General features: G+C 41.8%; 1 protein-coding gene across 1 annotated transcript in view; it reads left to right on the top strand.

Annotated features, from left to right (window-relative positions):
- The window catches only part of RTEL1 (regulator of telomere elongation helicase 1), a gene marked incomplete at its 5' end in the record, with an annotated part of 273,291 nt that extends 257,507 nt beyond the window's left edge, over nucleotides 1-15,784 (top strand). The window contains 2 exon segments of the mRNA XM_077460418.1: nucleotides 7,709-7,812; nucleotides 11,751-15,784. Coding sequence (XP_077316544.1) covers nucleotides 7,709-7,812; nucleotides 11,751-11,843 — 197 coding nt within the window. The 3' untranslated portion in view covers nucleotides 11,844-15,784.
- Between the last annotated feature and the right edge of the window lie 5,967 nt (nucleotides 15,785-21,751).

Genomic DNA, 21,751 nt, shown 5'->3' with positions numbered 1-21,751 from the left:
GACTGGGATGCCATTAAAGTTCATGTGCGTGTAAAGGTAGGTGTCCCAATACTTTTGGCAATATAGTGTAAATCCCTTCAGGGTCAAGAGCTGTATATGGTCTGTTTATGCTGAAACATTCTGTCGAATTTGAAAAATGGACAAAATAAATACAAGCATCCTGTACTTGTGCAATAAATGACGCTGATAAATGGGAATCCTGTTTTCTCTTTGCTCTTCCCTGTGTTGCAACCAGTTTCCAGTGAGATGTCCTGTTACAGAAATGTGCCATTTAGAAGAATAGTAGGCCCCACATTTCTTGTAAGGCCAGTAAATGGCCACTGGGCTTTTCCTGTAAGGGCCCGTGTCCCGGGAGTGAGCAACGCATTTTTTAAGGTGAAAAAAGGCGATTCTCTCTAAAGAAAGCAGAAGTATACATTTCAGGGAGTGTCCAATCATGCAGAATGACATAACTGTTCAGGGAACAAATTACCTCACATAGACAAAGTCCTGTTGATCCTAACTGACTATATCATTAACTTAACCACTTGCTTACTGGGCACTTAAACACCCTTCCTGACCAGACCAATTTTCAGCTTTCGGTGCTCTCACACTTTGAATGACAATTACTCAGTCATGCAACACTGTACCCAAATTAATTTTGTGTCCTTTTTTTCCCACAAATAGAGCTTTCTTTTGGTGGTATTTGATCACCTCTGGGGTTTTTATTTTTTGCGCTATAAATGAAAAAAGACCGAAAATTTTGAAAAAAAACGCATATTTCTTTGTTTCTGTGACAAAATTATGCAAATTATTAATTTTTCTTCATAAATTTTGGCCACAATTTATACTGCTACATATCTTTGGTAAAAATAACCCAAATTAGTGGATATTATTTGGTCTTTGTGAAAGTTATAGAGTCTACAAGCTGTGGTGCGAATCGCACAAAATTGATCACATCTGATGTACTGGTGGCCGATCTCGCTTCTTGTGACCCAAACAAGTCAGGAAAGTACAAATACCCCCCAAATGACCCCTTTTTTGAAAGTAGACATTCCAAGGTATTTAGTAAGAGGCATGGTGAGCTTTTTGATGTTGTCATTTTTTTCCCACAATTCTTTGCAAAATTAAGATTTTTCATTTTTTTTTATTTTTCTCCACAAAATTGTCATTGTAATAGGTTATTTCTCTCACATGGCATGTGTATACCACAAATGACACCCCCAAAAAAATTCTGCTACTCCTCCTGAGTATTACAATACCACATGTGTGTGACTTTTTCACAGCCTGGCCACATAGAGAGGCCCAACATGCAGGGAGCGCCATCACGTGTTCTAGGAGCATAAATTACACATCTAACTTGTTGACTACTTATTACACTTTTGAAATACCAGGACAATGACCCGTGACACTGATGACAGATGGCACTGATACGTGGCAATGATGACACTTATACGTGGCACTGATGACACGTGGCACTGATGACAGATGGCACTAATATGTGGCACTGATGACACGTGGCACTAATACGTGGCACTAATACGTGGCACTGATGACACGTGGCACTAATACGTGCCACTGATGACAGATGGCACTAATACGTGGCACCGATGACGCGTGACACTGATGACAGATGGCACTGATAAGTGGCATTGATGACACGTGACACTGACAACAGATGGCACGTGACACTGACAGGTGGCACTGATGACAAATGGCACTGATACGTGGCACTGATGACAGATGGCACTAATACGTGGCACTGATGGCACTATGTGGCACTGATGACAGATGCCACTTATACGTGGCACTGATGACAGATGGCACTGGGGACAAATGACACTGACAACAGGTGGCACTGGGGACAGATAGCACTGGGGGCAGGTGGCACTGGGGTGGGGTGGATTGCACTGGGGCGGATGGCACTGGGGCAGGATGGCACTGGGGGAGGATGGCACTTTTTTTTTACACTTTTTTTTTTTTTTTTTTCTCTGTGCACTGACGGCTGCTGCAGCCGTTCATCTCTCCCCTCTCACACGCTGTCTGTGTGAGGAGGGAGAGCGGCGCTGAGAGATGATCTCATATGTTTACATATGAAATCATCTCCCATTGGACACGCCGATCACGCTGTAAACGGCCGCTGTGATTGGCCGTTTACAGCGATCTGTGTTTGCCTGTCCCCGGGGGACACGGCGAACACAGAACTTCCGCGATGCGCGCCCGCGGCGGCGCGCATTGCGGAAGTAAACAATAGGACGTCCAGGGACGGCCAATTGCAGGAAAGCTCCTGCTCTAAGGCCGTAAATCGGCTATAGGGCGGGCGCGAGGTGGTTAATCATTAACAAGTTGACATAGGTTGGACTTGATGGACTTGTCCCTCTTTTCATCCTCACCTACTATGTAACTTATTTTATTTTTTTTCTCTCCATTTTTTATTTTTATTTTTTTTTCATCTTTTGCTACATTTATTTGCAGCCAATTCCTGTCTTTATACATTCCAGCGATGGCAGCATTCCATTTCTCAGAGTGGTTTTTTTGATGGTAACAGCAGTGGAGCATTCGAGGGCAATGTGTGCTGGCACAGCTGCTTGTTGTTTCCATTTGGAGAGTGAGTGATAGGGTGACGACACAGGAGAACTGTTGAAAGACAGGGACAAAATGTTGCCACCCTATAACAGGAAGTGGTTTAGTGGAACCGACTTGGCAGATTGAAAATTGCTTTTAACATGAAATGTTATATGTTAAGTTAGACGTTACTGGATTTACTGATTACCAACAATACAGACCTGATCACGGATGTGGAAATATGGGGCAATTTAGGTAACAGCGATCACAGGTCAATTGGCTTTAGTATAAATCACACAAATAGGAAACATAAGGGGAATACAAAGACACTGAATTTCGAAAGAGCCAGTTTGTCTAAACTATGAGCCTTCCTAGAAGTCATAAATCGGGATAAAGTCTTAGGAACAAAGAACACGGGGGAGAGATGGGTTTGCTTTAAGAGCATATTAAATAAGGGCATTAGCCAATGCATCCCATTGGAATACACTTAAAAGATCGATCAAAAGTCCTGGATGGCTTAAAGTGGGAGTTCTTTTCTCCCTTTTTTTTTTTTTTAAGTCAGCAGTTACAAATACTTCAGCTGCTGACTTTGAAAATATGGACACTTACCCGTCCAGCGTGCCCACGATGTCGGCACCCCAAGCCAATCTGTCGCTCAGCTCTCAGGTGCTGCCACCGCCTTCTTGGGTATGGCAATCAGGAAGTGAAGCCTTGGGGCTTTACTTCCCTGCTCCCTACTGCGAATGTGCGAGTCGCGCTGCGCAATAAGGGTGGTCCCTGCTGTCTCTGGGATCTGCGCGTTTCCCAGCAGACAGCGGGGGCCCTGCAGAAAGTGGCGTAAATACCCGCAGATTCTGCAGATATCTATGCCTGGAAGTGGGTGCAGATACCTGTATTATACAGGTATCTGTACCCTCCCTCCCCCCTGAAAGGTGCCAATTGTGGCACCGGAGGGGGGGAGATTGTTCCGATGAGCGGAGGTTCCACTTTAGGGTGGAATTCCAATTTAACGTCAATGTAAAAATGAATATAAAAGCCAAGGAGAAGGCCTTCAAAAAATATACGGTTGAGGGATCATCTTCAGCATTCAGACTTTATAAAGAATGCAACAAGAAATGCAAGGGTGCAATAAGGACGGCTAAGATAGAACATGAAAGACACATAGCGGAGGAGAGCAAAAAAAAATCCCAAAAAATTCTTTAAGTATGTAAACATTAAAAAAAGGAGGACAAACCATATTGGCACCATAAAGAATGAGGAAGGACATTTTGGTTACAAAGGATAAGGAGATGGCGAAGGTATTGAATTTATTGTTCTCAGTCTTCACAAGGGCTTCAGTAACGAAAACTACAGTTTTTATCCTCGTGACACAAAGCAGAAAGCACCTCTATGGTTAACAGAGGACAGAATTAAAATTAGACTTGGGAAACTTAACATTAATAAATCACTGGGATCAGGTGGCTTGCTCACAAGGGTACTTAGGGAACTCAGTTAAGTGATTGCCAGACCATTGTTCCTAATTTTTACTGACAGGCTACTGACTCGAATGGTACCAGATGATTGGAGAAAAGCCAATGTAGCACCAATATTTAAAAAGGGCCCAAAATACATCCCTGGGAATTACTGACCAGTTAGCCTAACATCAATAGTATGTAAACTCTTGGAGGGGATGATAAGGGACTATATACAAGATTGTAGTAACGAGACGGTATCATTAGCAGTAATCAGCATGGATTCATGAAAAATTGTTCTTGCCAAACCAATCTATTAACCTTCTATGGGGAAGTGAGTTGCCATCTAGATAAAGGAAGGCCCGTAGATGTGGTGTATTTGGATTTTGCAAAAGCATTTGACACAGTTCCCCATAAACGTTTACAGTATAAAATAAGTCCATTGGCATTGACCATAGGGTGAGTACATGGATTTAAAACTGGCTACAAGGGCGAGTTCAGAGGGTGGTGATAAATGGGGAGTACTCAGAATGGTCAGGGGTGGGTAGTGGGGTCCCCCAGGGTTCTGTGCTCCAGCACCAATCCTATTTAATTTGTTCATAAACGACCTGCAGGATGGAGTAAACAGTCCAATATCTGTATTTGTGGACGATACTAAGCTAAGCAGGGCAATAACTTCTCTGTAAGATGTTGAAACCTTGAAAAAAGATCTGAACAAATTAATGGGGTGGGCAACTACATGGCAAATGAGGTTCAATGTAGACAAATGTAAAATAATGCATTTGGGTGGCAAAAATATGAATGCATTCTATAGACTGGGGGGAGAACCTCTGGAGGAATCTAGGATGGAAAAGGACCTGGGGGTCCTAGTAGATGATAGCATTGCATGCCATTGCTGAGCCTAACAAAGCAAACAGAATATTGGCATGCATTAAAAAGGGTATCAACTCCAGAGATAAAATGATAATTCTCCCGCTCTACAAGACTCTGGTCCAGCCACACCTGGAGTATGCTGAGCAGTTCTGGGCACCAATCCTCGGGAAGGATGTACTGGAAATGGAGCGAAGTACAAAGTAAGGCAACAAAGCTAATAAAGGGTCTGGAGGATATTAGTTATGAGGAAAGTTTGCAAGCACTGAACTGATTCTCTCTGGAGAAGAGAGGGGATATGATTTTAATATACAAATACCGTACTGATGATCCCACAATAGGGATATAACTTTTTTGCAGAAAGAAGTTTAACAAGACTCGTGGCCACTCATTAAAATGAGAAGAAAATAGGTTTAACCTTAAACTACGTAGAGGGTTCTTTACTGTAAGGGCAGCAAGGATGTGGAATTCCCTTCCACAGGCGGTGGTCTCAGCGGGGGGGGGGGGGCATCGATAGTTTCAAGAAACTATTAGATAAGCACCTGAACGACCATAACATACAGGGATATACAATGTAATACTGATATAATCACACACATGGGTTGGACTTGTGTCTTTTTTCAACCTCACCTACTATGTAACTATGTTAAAGCTAATACAAGATTTAGTGATTTGATTACATATACTAACATAATGACTAAATCATGCACCAATTTCAAAAGAGAATGATTTTTTTTAATTTTAGAACCATACTTACCTAGGTGGATGCAGCGTCGGTCCCCTGCCGACTCTAAGGACGAAAACCAAGTGATCAAACACAACCGATCGCTCAGTTCTCAGAGCTCCATGAGTAGAGAGCTGGTGGCTGTCAGTCACCACTGTCTGCTCTGCCCCTCCAGTGCTCACTGAACCACTGGGCTGTGGTGGGGGTGGGAGAGAACTGCACTCCTGTGATCCACAGAAGTATCAAATGAGCTTTGGCTGCACTTCTCCTTTATGGATGGCACTAGTCAGGGGATGATAGTATTTGCAGGCCCTCATGTTCCCGTACTCTGCATCCCAAACATGTTATACTTATCTGCTCTGTATAATGGTTTTGCAAGGAGCAGCCCAAATCCTCCTCTGGATTCCCCTGCTGGTGCTCCTCCCCCCTCTAAGTGCCCCATAGCAAGCTGTTTGCTAAGGGGGCACTCATGCGGGCTCAATCCCAAGCTGCACTGTGTGTGTCTATTGAAGCATAAAGTGCAGGTCGGCCCCACCTGAATGGATCTAATTGACAGCAGCAGGAGCCAATGGCTCCCACTGCTCTCACTGCACCAAGTGAGGAGGGAGAGAGCGCAGCACTGCTGTTCTTGGATGTAGCGCTTGCTCGGGATCGGGCTAGGCAATTATTTGGAATAGGGCTAGGAGGGAGCTGCAACTAAAAGGTTTTTTACCTTAATGCAGAGAATGCATTAAAGGTAAAAAAAAATTAAATAACTTTAGCTTTTACAACCACTTTAATAGTGACACAGATGCACACTGGGCTACCATTGTAACAGAATACCCTTCTTCCCAGCCTACTGTGGTCAGGCTTCACAAGGTGAACAAAAACTTTCAACTTTCACAAAACCGAAAAAAAGTGCACTCTCTAACTGAAAACTCTATATATGCAAATGAAGAAAAGCCTGCTGAAACAGCTAGCTTGTAAAATTTGTAAAAAAAAAAAATCAACTCAAAAATAGTTTTTACCTGAAAAATAACAATTGAATACTTGTGGAAAATACACCATAGATTCCATTTACACAGTGCTTAAAGGTACCGCTAAACTTCCTGTTCCTCTCTACAACATGTCCTAGCATTAGTTTTCTTCTTTTTTTCCATGTTCCTGTTGTAACTAACAAGCTAAAGGTCAGTAACAAGTGGTTACAGGTTGGGATCAAGCAGAAGCCTAGTCGAGGTACAAGGCAAACGTTGGTAACAAGTGGTTGCAGGTTGGGATCAAGTGGAAACCTAGTCGAGGAGCAAGCCAAAAGTTGTTAACAAGCAGGAGCTAAGATAGGGGCAATACCAAGAGTGAGAGCTTGGCTGAAGAGGAAACAGGAAGTGCAAAGGCAAGGCTTATAAATAGATAGTTCATGGGAGCAGCAAAGAGTTCAAGGCTCACCAGAAACAAGTTCCAAGGCAGGATTGTCCATAAAATTGTCCAGGGAGCTGTCCAGCATCTCAAGTGGCACAGTAAAAAGTGGTACTGGCAGACACAGCAAAGGTGGCCTCGAACTGTGGGCCTTCTCTCAAAAGCGAAAGTGCTGTTCATCTTCCCCCCTGCTCCTAACACCTTTTGTGACTGGTACCCTCTCTCACTTCCTCAATTTTCACCCCCACTCTATGACTCTTTCTCCTGGGACAGGTGATGCTACAGGACCAGTCTCATTGTGCTGTGCTTGCATGCACAGTGGGGAGCTGGCTGTGATTCCTCAGGAAGTCACAGCCAGTTCCCAAAACCAAGATGGAGGCATTGGGCACCCGCAGCCCTGAGAAAAATCGGCTGTGGGAAAACAGCACTGGTATAGACTGGTGACTTCCTGAATTTGTAAAAGTCATTAGCTATAGTATATGTAGCTGCTGACTTTTAATTTATATAGAAATTGGGTTAGTTTCTTTCTGTAGTCCAGCAGGGGAAACTTAGGCAAGGCTGACAACACTGCTTGAGAACTCATAGCAACAGAGGCAGCGTTGTCAGCCAACAACAAGAAATGATGAGCTTACTGGAATTTTTTTTGTTGATATACGTTTTAGCTACACTAGCAACTAATGCAGTATAACGTTACTTGTTCTTTTTTTGTTTTCTTTTCTTTTTGCAGAAGGTCCGCAGTGTCCGCAGTGTACCTTGAGAGGCTCTGTTCCTTATAAATGCACGTCATGTCCCTTCTACTGTTGTAAGATATGCTGGGTAAAACACCTTAAGGTTAGTCTTTATATAGGAGCGTTGAGACTTTATAATAATAACTAGAACAGACAGTTCTAGCGACGGCCATGAATGTCATGATGCCTGCTTGTCGGACTGTTTTTTTTTTTTCTTTATTTCTTGATCTGTTTTCAAGCCACTTTTTCTTGTGGTGAAAAACAGGAAGTTACAGTTTTAAATCTGTAGATGTTGTGCCCTGCCACAGTGTAAAAAAAAAAAAGAAAACAGTAAATGGCATGCAGGATTCTCAAAGATGTAGATTGAGGGGCTCCTGAATAGCTATAATGAGTGGAGAAAATAGTTTTTTCAGATTTCTCCAGGTTTTGTAATTCCGGGATTGGTTTCTTGAGTCCAGAGACTTCAAAGAGTCTTGGGAGGGACAAAGCTTCTAACCATGTGTCCAAGCTTTATTGGAGACCCAGCAGGTTTGTGTGCAGGTGCACACAATCACAGTATAAAAAAAAGGTCTGCAGTTCAGGGCTCCACCTGGGAAACATAAGGTCTCATGCCCATGGGCCAGAGCTGCAAGAAAGAGGTGCAGAGTTGCACATGAGCACAGTGGTGCCGATAGATGGTCTGAGGGACCAGGCCAAAGGCCTAGGCTTGAGGCCTGAGCAGCAGTGCTGCGAGATAAAGTCATGAGTTTTGGTGTTATTTTTCTTTGTGTTTGAAATGATGGCGGAAATCCCCAAAAACTTTCTTTTTAAATATAAGTGGGCCAACAACCCCTAAGACAGTATTTTTTGAATGGACTGAACTCACTGGGAAGCACTATACTTGAGTGAATCCCCCTGCAATATCACAGTGTTCTTAATTACTTTTTTTTAAAGCCCAACTCCAGCCAAAACGTTGTAATTCTTTCACTTAGATTTTATTAAGAAATAAAATGGTTATTTACGTATCACGAAGATACTGTTCAATAACATTAACAAAAAGAACAAACAGAGTATGTTAGCTGTCAAAGAAAAGACAACTTAAAACAAATAATTTGAAGGAAGATTACCTCTGCTGGAAAAACAACAAAGGTATTGAAGGTTAAATACTGTTCATAAATGGAGATCTGGACAACATTGGGATGTTTGGTATTCAAATAGAAGAGCGATACTAGAAATGGCAACATGTACTCATCTTTTGAAAAAGAAAAAAACCCTATTTGGCAATCCAATGAACCATGAACTGGTGCAGTCATCCATAAGACCAAATATGGGTACTACGTGTATACATAGACCAAAAGGTAATTCCAAGGCGGAGAGAGAAGAGAAAGTGGAAGAGTAAAATAAGAAAGATAAGAGAATGAGGCTCACTGTGGGTATATACCGTATTAGGTTACAATTCCAGGAAACATGCAGATGATTGTGTTGATGGAGCAATATCAATTCTGTTTTAGAAAAGCCATATGTTTACAGATGCATTATGTTCAGCTTCCTGGCTATATCTTTCCATTTATAGCAGCTCAGTTTAGGTCCATTTGTCTGGGTATCTATGAAGCTTTCGGTGCCGGTGTGTTATATGTGACAATGTTGTCAATATTGTGTGTGTGTGTTTTTTTTATATTAGGGGTTATTTGGGGAAATACTCTACAATTGATGTTATTGTCCACCCTGCTGGACATTTTTTCCCACTACCTGAGAGTACAATAAAGTTTTTTTATATTTTTTCAAAAGGTATACTGTTGTTGACCCTTATTGCTTTCCAGTGGCATTTCTTTGCTCCTTCCTCCCCCACTTTTTTGTGTAGATGGGAAGGGAACCAGCCAAGGTTGCCACATGCACAAAAATGTATGGGTATCGTTTAATATCATCATTCGTTTTTCATTCAGCTGTGTACTACGTACGTACCTTCTATTGTTTATGGAAAAGTGTCTCCCAGGGATCCTTTTGCAGACTAAGGTGTAGGACTGAGTTGACTATGTTATAAACCCCATATACACAGCCATTTGACTTTGGGGCATGTCCCCCATATATGTTTCCTATCAACTAGGTTGGAGAATCCCTGAAAGCACACCGGAGGATAGGCAGGGAGGCATATAGCAATTCTGGCTAGGGTGAAATACCATCGGGACAGAACTTTGAAGGAGCTTTCCAGAGTTTTTACATTGCATGAGGATCGGAAAAATGCCTCCCACATTTTGTTCCAAGTATCGGGTGTTTGCGTGACACTAAAATCTCTTTCTCTGTTGGAGCAATAGGATTGGTTGGGTGAATTTGAGTTGTTTAATATTGAGGAACATATTAGATGGATGAGACCTTGGGGATGTCCGACATCTAGTTTCAAATGCTGTCATGGTCGTTGACCAGTCGTAAATTAGAGTAGTTTAATATTGAGGAATATATAAGAGAGATGAGACCTTGGGTCGTACGGGATGTCCGACATCTAGTCTCAGATGCTGTCGTGGTCGTCAACTGGTTGTGATTTTTAGTAAGTGATGAATTAGGAGGCAGTGAAATTTCTCGGAATGTGTTATATGTGTCCCTAAGTTGTTGTAAGGTGAAAATACCCCTGGAGGACAATAAGGACCAGACTGTTGGTAGACTATTACTGTGCCACCAATGGTAGCTCTGAGGGCAAAGCCTGGATGGAATAGGGGCATTTAAAATTTTCAAGAAGAGGGATGTGGTGATATCTAACAAGCCAAATACTTTATAGAGTCCCAGACCATTAGAGTGTGGGCCAGAACAGGGTTTTAGGGCGTAGTTGAGGTCGGCAGCCAAGGTGAGGATCAGAGTGGGACAGGGTCTGTGTCCACTATATCAATAAGGGTCCCGAGACGTGCCACCTTACCCACAAACTTTTGGGCTAGAGGGGCTATCTGAGCTGCTTTACAGTAATAAGTGACATTTGGCCCCCCAACCCTGCCTGGGCCTTTGACCTAAAAAGTAGGTGCCTGCTCAGTCTCTGTTTGACCAGGCCCCAAATAAATTTAAATAGGAGATGCTGTAGTGAGTGCAGAATATGCGGGGGGAAGGGAGTCCAAAACAAGCAAAACTCATAATGGGTACAACAGTTTCGGAAGAAGGGCAATCTTTATCAAATTTTTCCACCCCAACCAGAAAATTTGCATCTTATTCCACATCTCAAGTATCAGTTTCAGTATTTGATAAGTGGGGGATAGTGTTATCATAGATCAAAAGGCAATCTCAAGGCGGAGAGAGAGATGAGAAAGTGGAAGAGTAAGGGATGGAGGCAGACCATTAAAAGGAGAACTGATATTGCACCACCCGGAAAGTGGCGTTGGCCAAAGAGAGGTTTTGCATACAGGTTTTAGCCTGATTACCATGAAGACCCAAGAGGGAAGCCAAACTATTCAACAGAGAAATTAAATGGTGAAGTATAATATGTGGAGAAGTAATGGTTTTAATGTACAGGTTTTAGCCTGATTACCACGAAGACACAAGAGGGAAGCCACACTATTCAACAGAGAAATTAAATGGTGAAGTATAATATGTGGAGAAGTAATGGACAGCAAAAAATTGCTAGCTTGCATGCATCGACCAATTAAATTCCTCTGATGTCAGGTTTCAAACAAACGTGCAGCCAAAGGTTCAAGGGCAAAAATAGAATTCCATAGAGGGCATCCTTGGCGGGAGCCAGGGGCTATAGGGATAGAAGGTGACTCATGTCCCATATACTTCACAGTGGCTAAGGGATCTTTGTACAAGTTCTCAATCCATTTGAGGAAGGAGTCGTCCCTACTGTACCTCTGTGGGTCAAGGCTGTCGCTTTTACATTCTTTTACGTTTTCCATAGTGGGTAAGAAGCAGGACTTTTTAGGTATAGATATACTAATCATATACACATTCAAATATCTTCCTGTCCTCAAAAGTCATTTTGACAGCCAGATCCTAACATGGTCTTCTCAATTCATCCCACCCCTCTGCTCCACAGCTATGATCTTATTATAAATACTCACAGATATTCTTCTCTTTATATTGTTTCAGGAAACTGGAAAATGCCCCAAATGCCAAAGCAATATTCAGAAGAGAGAATTAAGGCAGAAGTATTTCTTACCTTTAGATCAAGGTCAGGAATGATACCAAAGATGGTAGAAGATGGAATACTAACTGAAACAATCTAATTAGTTTCTGTGACTAAAAGCATCATGTTCCCATGAAAGCCTTGTTTTTAGAATTCAAGAGAAACCACCAGGAACTGGCTCTTTTTTTTTTTTTTTTTAGGAATCTGAATCTCCACTCTAAAGTTATTACAATTGTGTAGTCTTATGGATGTGTTTGCTTTTGTTCACTTGAATTCTCTACTTATCAGAACAGATGTATCGAGCTGTAAGAACCAACATGTCTGCTGTCTGAGCTCAGGACTGGCACTCTATCGTGGGTGCTGGTTGGCAGTAGAACTATCACTTATCACGGCCTTTAGCGTTTTTCTTTGTAACCCTGGCAGTCCTTTTCTTATGTGACAGCACTGGCAAGAGACAGGGTGGCCTTACAGACTGACACTTTTGCTCTGATTGGGAGTGAAAACAACTGAATAAGTGCACAAACAGCATTTACAGAAAGTAAATAACCAAGAATCAAGTAATCGCTAAAGCCTTGTATTCACATTCTTTAGCTTTTATAATCTATAAATATAAAGCAGAACTTTTTTTCGCAGCTTTCAGGAAGCTTCGGGCAACCTCTGACATGAAATATGAACAAAGCATTTTCTTCTATAGTGTGTACTTGACTCGATCCAGAGCACTAAGTCTAATTTCTGTCTGCTACCTCGTTCCTCTGAGTGAGTCACTTCTGACAAGTTTTTCTGAAGTGGTAAATAGGTGACAATAGGTGTGCTCCAGCACACCTCCTGTAATTGACAGCCCCAGCTCTGTTCCTGTGTGCCTTGGAAAGGGGGGGGGGGGGGTGTCCCTTTCCTCCAATCAGTTCACCTCATTGAGTGTAACTTCAAATCCCTGCCCCCGCTTTCTGAAAGTTCAGACAGGCTGTATAACTTCTGTTCTTTGAATAGATGTAGAGAAGAGAAGACTGCAGATAAACAGGTACTACTTATGCAGAAGAATTTGTTCCATGTCTGTGTATCACCTGAGGCCAGTCACTTGACTGGGTACATGTAAGGGTTTACATTACAACAACTTTAGCACAGGTCTAATTTATATAGCTGACTGTCACTTTAAACAAGCTGCTATCAGGCTTCAGCAGGCTTTAAGTAGTGCTTAATCTTACTGAGAGCGGCTAGGAGCTTGCATATCCTGATGGCCCGCATTTCCATTAATGCGGAGTTCCAGCCGGGGTTAACATTTTTTTACAAGTCAGCAGCAACAAATACTGTAGCTGCTGACTTTTAATATAAGGACACTTACCTGTCCAGGGAGCCCGTGACATCTGCACCCCAAGCCGTTCCATCCATCGGCTTTGAGTGGAGGCATTGCAAGTAAGGGAAACCAGCAGTGAAGCCTTCAGGCTTCACGCCAGTTTCCTACTGCGCATGCGTAAGTAGCGCAGCGCTTTATGAATGGTGCCGTCATCTTCTGGGACACACACAGGTTCCAGAAGGCAATGGGGGGAAGGAGGGGGCCCAGATAAAACCTTGGAAGTGACATACCTTGCCACGGCGACATAGTATGGAATTCCTGAATAAAATATGCCAAAAAGGTATGGAAAAAAAAGAAAATCCAAAAACGGGGGAGGGGGGGTTGTTCTTTTGTTTGAAACTGAGTTCTATTTTTGCCTGGAAGTCCGCTTGGTCATTTTAACCTACAAGTCTATAATAAGGCTTACCTGTAGGTAAAATGAATATATGAAAACCATGCAGGTTTAGGAGATATTCTCCCTGCATGCAGCCACTGACGTCGGTGTCGCATGCGCTCTGAAGGTCTGGCGGATTGTGCCAGAAATTCAGAGCTCCTTGCCGGAACGGAGGACTCCCCACGCGCATTCACATCGCCGGAACCAGCGAACCCGGAAGAAACGCTGAGGGAACATGTCGGCTCCCTCAGAGGTGATCGGACGCGCTGCGGGGGCCTCGTTCTAAGGTATGTCATAATGTGCTAGTATGCGCTACATACTAACACATTATGCTATTGTCTTGCAGGTTTTTTTTTTTTTTACTTTTTTTTCAGCGGTTTACTACCGCTTTAAACTTACTGAGAGCTGCTAATAGCTTGCATAGCATGATAGCCCGCCTTTCCATTATGATCTGTGCTTAACATTCAAAAAACTGAAACTGAAAGAAACGCTAAAGTCTTCAAGAAAGCTGCTTAAAGCTTGCAGAACTGCTCCTATACATGATGATGATATATACTATCTTCTAGTCTGATGTTTGTGTGCACGAGGTTTAAGAAGTAGAGCTGCACTGTTGTAACCTTACAAGAGTGTGGAGATACCGATGACTACAGATGTCCAAATAAGGACCGGTTCTCTTTAGTTGTTTGAAATGCTGCTATAACTGGACTATAATGAGATTCCTATGTGTATATATATATATATTTTTTTTTTTTTAAACTACAAACAGCGCTATTTATTGGAGTGTCCTGATTTCCACTTCTGCAGAGTGCACTGTACAGTGTTCACTGAGATTCAGTATGAAGTTCCATGCATTTTACACCAATGTCCTGCAATTAAATTAATGGTGCTTTTTATTTCTATTTTTCTATCATTTGCAGAGGATTATTGTGTCATTCAATAAGTGATGGACAGGTTTGTACAATGTATTTTTAAGCAATTGTTTAGCTGCTTTAATGCGGTATATACAAGTCTCCTTAAAGGTGCCTCAGTCTGGATACAAGCGTAGGGACTGTCACTGCAACCTCTGGGGACAGTAATGCTCAGTCTTGATTTGCGAGCCTCTATGGATTGAGCATGTAGCTCAGGATTCCCAACTTCACTGGCTACAAACTTGTTACTGGTCAGTGAGTCCCTTAGGCTGGGTTCACATATTTGCAAATTGGATTTAACCACAAACCGATTCCCATAAAATGTGAATCGGAGCTCCATTGAAATCGAATTTTAATGGAGCCGGTTCATGTGCAGGGCGGCTGTGGTGCGGTTTCAAAATGGTCCTGTGCAATTTTCGTACTGGTTCAGGTGCAATTCAGGTAAAAATTTGCACCTGAACCGCACCGGACTGCCACACTGAAACTGCGGCCGCATATGTGCGATCATTTCATCGTTTCATACAGGCTTCAGCTTGTATAAGAGCAGTGTGAACAGAGAGCTTTGACAAAGCATTTACAGAGTTTTCAGGAAAGTTTGTTGAAGCTTTTAGGCCTCGTTTAGTCTTGTGGTTGAGGGGGTGGTGGCAAAAATGCAAGGCTAAGCCACGTGTTTGCTGCCCACCAAACCCCCCACCCCCTTAAGTAGCAATAGGCAGCAGTGGGAGATGTTTACATGGTGCAGTTGCGATGCTTTGCTTTGTAGCTGTAGCTAAGTTGACCCGACTTGTAGTGATTGGTATTGCTCACTTTTGGTATCCATCTTTATATTCATCCTTTCACATTTTCTTATAGTGGTCCTCACTTTGGTCACATGGGTATATACCTGATTTTCACTATTTCACTTACCTTGGGCACTGGTCCCCCTTTTCTTCCCCCCCCCCCTTCCTTTTTATCCAAACCCCCCCTTCTTTGCCCCCCTTTCGCTATCCCGTAACACAACTGAACAACTATTTTCGACTAGATGTAGATCGGCTGTTGGGGTTTATCCCCCTCCCAGTCGCCGGGTAAGACTTTTCTTCCCCTCGTCCTGGTTATCGGCCTATTCAGGGGCAAGGGCAGATAGGTAAGATTCCACTTTCATTATGCATTGTAATATTGTCTCCCTGATTGAATTTTTAAATATATTGTTACTATATGATGACTTTGTATACTCATAAATAAATAAATGTATTTTTAGATGTAGGTAATTTCCTGAAGAAGCTGAGAAGTGAAACTAGTCGAAATACCTCACCTTCCCCTTGAAATTGTGACATATACCTGAAACTGTGATGTTTTTATTCTTAATAAATTGTATTTTTATGGAAATATTGGTTTTCTTTATATTGTTGTAATATACATTTGTGCCCCAAAATAGTCCCCCGGCTCACACTTCCCCGATATCTCTGATTGGAGACCAGAGATCTCGATTAACTCTTCAACTTGTAGTGATTGGTGGACGGCAAGCCCACTGAACACTACACATTCAAGTCAGTTGGGAAGTGCGGCATAAACCCAACCGACTGCACCCCACCCCCTGTCCACCAAATACATTTAGTGATTGGTGGACGGCAAGCCCACTGAACACTACACATTCAAGTCAGTGGGGAAGTGCGGTATAAACCCAACCGACCGCACACCCCCCCCACTGCAACTGTCTGCAAAAATGGGGTTAAATCAGGGGGCGAGGAAGAGTCACATTGCTTACTCATTGCCTGTCTGTAGCCTCTGGAGCATGATCTGGAAGCGGATTAGGCTTCAGACGCAAGGGAGATTTAGATACACATCTAAATCTACCCTTAAAGCACAATTATCTCCAGTTTGTAAATGCTGAAAACAGATCTCAATGGGAGTGCTGATTGCCACTTTAGGCAAGCTGCTAGCAGGCTTCATCAGGTTTTGTCACGTTTTACGATGTGCTGAAGGCTGCCAGCAGCTTGTTTAAAGTGGCAATCAGCACTCCTATTAGGATCTTTGTTCAACATTTACAAACTGGAGCTGAATGGCACTTTAAAAGTTTTAACAAAGCTTGCTCAAAGCTCCGCTTTCTTGCTGCTTTTATACAATCTGAAGCCTGTGCGAAACAGGCCAGAGGTTGTGTAAATAAGGAGGAGGGTGGTCTTCTCTCCAGGCCTGGTGCCTGCACTGTGAATAACCAAGTTGGTAGCTGCAGCTCCCATACTTTTGTCCAGACAGTGTCCTTCTTTAAGTAGACCTGTCATATAGAGAAAGTTATGTAGGTAGGATAAAAGCAAATGCCCCAAGGCGCCTGCATGCTGCATCTTACTTAAAATTGATTTTTGTTTCCCTTTCTGATTTGGTTTCACTTTGTTATGGGGGCCTAACTTGTACGGGTTCATTTGAAGTCTTGTCCTGAGGGGCCCGGGAGAAGCTGAGTATGCTCTATAAGCCTAAAGCCTTGAGTCATGACTTCTCTCCTACCCATACCCACACATTCTTCCTGCACTCCTTCATAGTGGCCTTAATTCAATCGGCATTACATTGTGGTATGTGGGAATGAGCAAGAGCCTTGACTTTGTTGCAGGGAGCCGATATTTGCTTACTGGTTTCTGGGATACTCCAGGCAAGGCGTAAGCGAAAAGGCATGCTTGCGTTTATTTTGCTGAGTTTCATGGTTTTTCTTTTTGACAAGTTTACTTTTTTGCCAAGTCCTTTGAGAACCTAGGGATGCATTGCATCACACTCATTTTCCGCTGCAGGCTGGAACAGGAATGTTTAGTTGTGGAGCAACAGAAATTATTCTTTAATGGAGATTAATTATGTTTAGTTGATCCTCTATCCTTCCTAACAATTAATGCTGGTCATAGATGTTGACCTGCCAAGAAGCCAGGGATAATGCAAGGAACTTGCGGTAATCTGCAGAGGCAACACTTGGAAGCTTTGTTTGCCTTTTTGCTTTAAGAATGATTGGCCTCCAGTCACAGATTTTTTTTTTTTTTTTTTTTGGCGGGTTGCTTTCGTTTCTTATTTTAAAATGTTGAGTTTGGCATGGCCACCTTCATTTCCTACTAGCGTAAAAACTGTCTCCTGATATCAAACAGCTGTAACCTGCATTAGGAAATTTGGAACAAGTGACCTTTGAAACTGTCTTCTGATATCAATCAAATAAGGTTAAGACCTGCATTAGGGAATGAGAAACAATGGACTTTTGAATCCGATTGTTTGATACGGGGCAACATACAGAGGCCAGGATGTGTCTGCAAAAGGCTAAATCTGTACATTCTCGGAGGAACTAGTGATTGCTGCATTGGGTAGTTTTAGCAAACTGCTTTTGTTTTCTCCTGTGGTTTGATTGGATATTCTACTCTTCCCCTCCCCCCTATACAGCCATAAACCTACATGCTCAGCCAATCTAAGTATGCATATTTTTTTATTTTTTTTTAATCAGAAATGTTTTTATTGTAACACAAACAGAAAAACACATTACAATTTCTCAAATACAATCCAGCAACACTCTATGGTCTCATTGCACAAATAAGGCACCAATCCTCATATAGGTCAATAACATACGGTACAGGTCTACATCCAGTATTTCCATTTTTCTAAAAATATTCAGTGTAAATTCAGACTACCCATGCTCCCAGACGTCTCTTGTCTGTACCGCCACTCACAAAGTCTACCACTGGGCTCTGAATCAACTCGTTCCTAACTCCTATATTTACTGATACTTTAAGGACATATATGTGGTTCAAAGCAATAATCTATCCAGCACTAGTCTAGAGGTGAAAGGCCAGGGGTATCCAGCCAGGGTGACCATAGTTTGTCAAATTTTTTGGTCGTCCCCTATGTTGGTATATATATTTTTCCAGCCGGAGTGTGTCCCCCATCTGTGCTATCCACTCCCTAAGCGCTGGGGGGTCCACCGCCTTCCAGCGCCTAAGGATCAGCTTGCGGGCCTGAAACAAGGCCCTGGCAATGGCCTGTCTCTGACTCTCTCCTGTTAGGATGTTATCCACTATCCCTAGCAGACAGGGCTTCGGGGTCCATCGGCACCGTGACCTGAAAGGCACCATTAATCCTGGACACGGCCCCCGTCCTGAACCTGTGTAGTTTGGGACAGCGCCATAGCAAGTGGATGAGGTCACCATGGCTTGTCACGCACCTGGGACAGTTAGAGTCCAAGTATGCATATTTATACCACCTTTTATTGTTGAAAGTTTTGCTACCCTGTGGCTACAGTTTTTTTATTTTTTTTGGGGAGGAGTACACTATATCGGAATTTGTTAAAGCAGAACTTTAGAAATTCATCCACTTAATAATGTTATGGGTTTCTAGGGGTTTAAGTCCAACATGGTGCATGCCACCTTGTGAACTTATTCCTTTAATTTACAATATTTATTTTTCCTGAGTGCTGGGAGCAAAGCTATCTCTATACTAACGACGCTGGACCTTCAGACCTCAGCTCCTGCAGCTGCAGAGTTGTATGCAGCCGCTCTGCCTGGCTTTCCCATCCTGCTGCCCAATCAAAGAGTGCTTTGTTTTATGTGGACCCATTCACAAAAAACTAAGTCTTTTGTGAATGGGCAACAGAAGGGAGGGGGTGGGCAGAGCTGCTGCTGAATGAGAAAGCAGTGCCTCCACTGTTAGGGTTGCAGAGCACTGGGTGTATAGCCATAGCTGTACTCTGGTGCTTAGTAATACTGTCAGATGTAAACTAAAGAGATACGTCCACAAGGTGCATGCCACCTCATTGACTTATCTGTTTAATTTAATTTTTTTTTTTCCTGAGCACCAAGAGCATAGCTATCACTATCCAACACAGACAGGTCTCGGCTCCTGCAACTACTCTGCCCGCCCCTCCCTCTTCCTGCCCAATCACATAGTGCTCCGTATTATGTGAACCCATTCCCAAAATACAAAGCCTTCTGTGAATTGGTAGTGGGGAGGTGGGACAGAGCTGCTGCTGTAAGAGAAAGCAGCATTTCTCCTGTAAGAGCACCTGGAGTATTGCTATAGCTATACTATGCTATAGTATACTATACTATCCTATAGCTATACTATATATAACATGTATCAGATGTATATTAAAGAGATAAGTTCATTAGGTGGCAAGCACCTCGTTGGACTTGCCGCCAATAAATGTCCCAGGGGAAGAGAGCCACAAAGGAAAAAAAATTTACTTCTTGAAATCCATGAAGTCTTTAGTTAGAAAATTAAACAAAACTATCAAAAATACTATAGTAAAATAGGATAAAAAACAAAAAGTAAAATAGGATATAAATATATACCTCCACCTTTCACCATTTAAATCAACAACGTTGTGAAAAGTAACTAATCCCAGAAAGAAGGATTCCTTCCAGACACTTATAGATAACAATCTAACAGTCTTATCAAAGTGAATGTACAGTCAATTGCAATTCAAAAGGTTGAATATACCAAATGAGGCGTTTCTGCCAATCTCAAGCTTCACTAAAACAATAGGCTGTAAAAGCCCACAGGACCACCCTGATAAACACCAACCTCCATCAAAGATATGCTACAGCCATAGCAGATTAATTAGCTGAAACAAAATAACTAATTTCAGATAAATATCTGGAAGCTGTTAAAGAAAGCTTCAAACATGATGGAATTCCGCCTGTTGAGTAGTAGCAGACAAAACAGCTAAGCTGGTATTGAGATTGATGGTAAAGCCACATGCACTGATTGCAAGTTCCCTCAGATGTGGGTAGAGATTAGCACTGGACTTATCACTGAAATGTTGCTCTAGTCATCAGCAATTAGCAATAGATAAGCAAGTTTCAGTAGCTGGATATATATATTAAGTGCCGGTTCACACTTGTGCGATAGACGAAATCCTGCGAGTGCAGTGCAGGTTCCCGCATCGCACGCTGCTTTGCTCTGACATCTGGCTGGGTTCACACTGGTGCGCTCAAAAAACGGTAAGATATTCTATAGAGGCACTGCTGGGGAGATAAAAAAACATAATACTAACTTATCAAAATAAATTGATATAAATGGTCCTAATTGGAATTTTCTAATTCTGCCTATTTTCTATTTCTGTTTCCTTTCACTTTTTTAATTGATAGATTATCAATATACAGTAGTAAAATACATTTTTAATACTGTATATTTACACACATATATGTGTATATATACATGTATATATAGATATAGGAAACAGCATCGTGATGGCTATATTCTGTGTATCTTATGCCACTTCCCTAATGCATTACTGAAAAAAAAAGAGAATTTCCCCCAAAGTGGGTCTTTAAATGCCACTTTTAGAAATAACATATATTAGTTTTGATTTTAAAAGATAAAAAAAAAAAAGTTTACACAGTATCACAAAAATTCATAAAAAAAGGTACATACAAAATGCGGCATGCGTTTTAACTGGACAATAACTGTCCTCCATAATGCATGAGATGCATAGTGCCTTCTGTCACTATGCATTATGGAGGACAGTTATTGACCCGTTAAAAGGCATGCAGCATTGTAGAGCATGTACATTTTTTATGAAATTGTTGATACCGTACAAATAAACTTTAAATTTTTTTTTTATCTTTTAAAATCAACACCGATCGTTGTTATTTCTGAAAGTGCCATTTAAAGTCCTACTTTGGGGAAAATTCTTGTTTTTTCAGTTATATATATATATCAATATACTTAGTTACATAGTTAGGCTGAAAAAAGACGCAAATCCATCTAGTTCAACTAAAAACAAATACAATCCCATATACACAAAAAGAGAGGGGGGAGAAAAGAGACAAGTCTCTTTAAAGAATAATGGGATTTTAATTGAGACAAGGTCTATTGATAGGGTAGGCACATAAGACACCAATTTTTTTTAAAAGATATAAATTTATTAATCGTATCAAAAACATAAAAATACATATTCATAGCGTATTTGATGGACCAAGAGACAATACATGACAATCGTAATCTGATGCGTTGATAAGCAGAACCAACATGTTTCGCATGATTGCTTCATCAGGGTTTTGCATATACCACAGATTTCATCTGGTCCTTAAAATAAATAATAACCATATGCGCCTAATAATAATAATAATGGTATATGCAAAACCTTAACGAAGCAATCATGCGAAACATGTTGGTTCTGCTTATCAACGCATGCACGCTATGAATATGTATTTTTATATGTTTTTGATACGATTAATAAATTTATGTCTTTTTTTTAAAATTGGTGTCTTATGTGCCTACCCTATCAATAGACCTTGTCTCAAATAAAATCCCATTATTCTTTAAAGAGACTTGTCTCTTTTCACCCCCCTCTCTTTTAGCATTACCAGGGATCTGAGACAGTGTCTATTCTGG

Source organism: Lithobates pipiens, unplaced genomic scaffold, assembly GCF_037356315.1.
Source record: "Lithobates pipiens isolate NorthernLeopardFrog02 unplaced genomic scaffold, aLitPip1_a1.2 Scaffold_28, whole genome shotgun sequence".
Taxonomy (NCBI): domain Eukaryota; kingdom Metazoa; phylum Chordata; class Amphibia; order Anura; family Ranidae; genus Lithobates; species Lithobates pipiens.
This window is presented reverse-complemented; position numbering and strand designations above follow the sequence as displayed.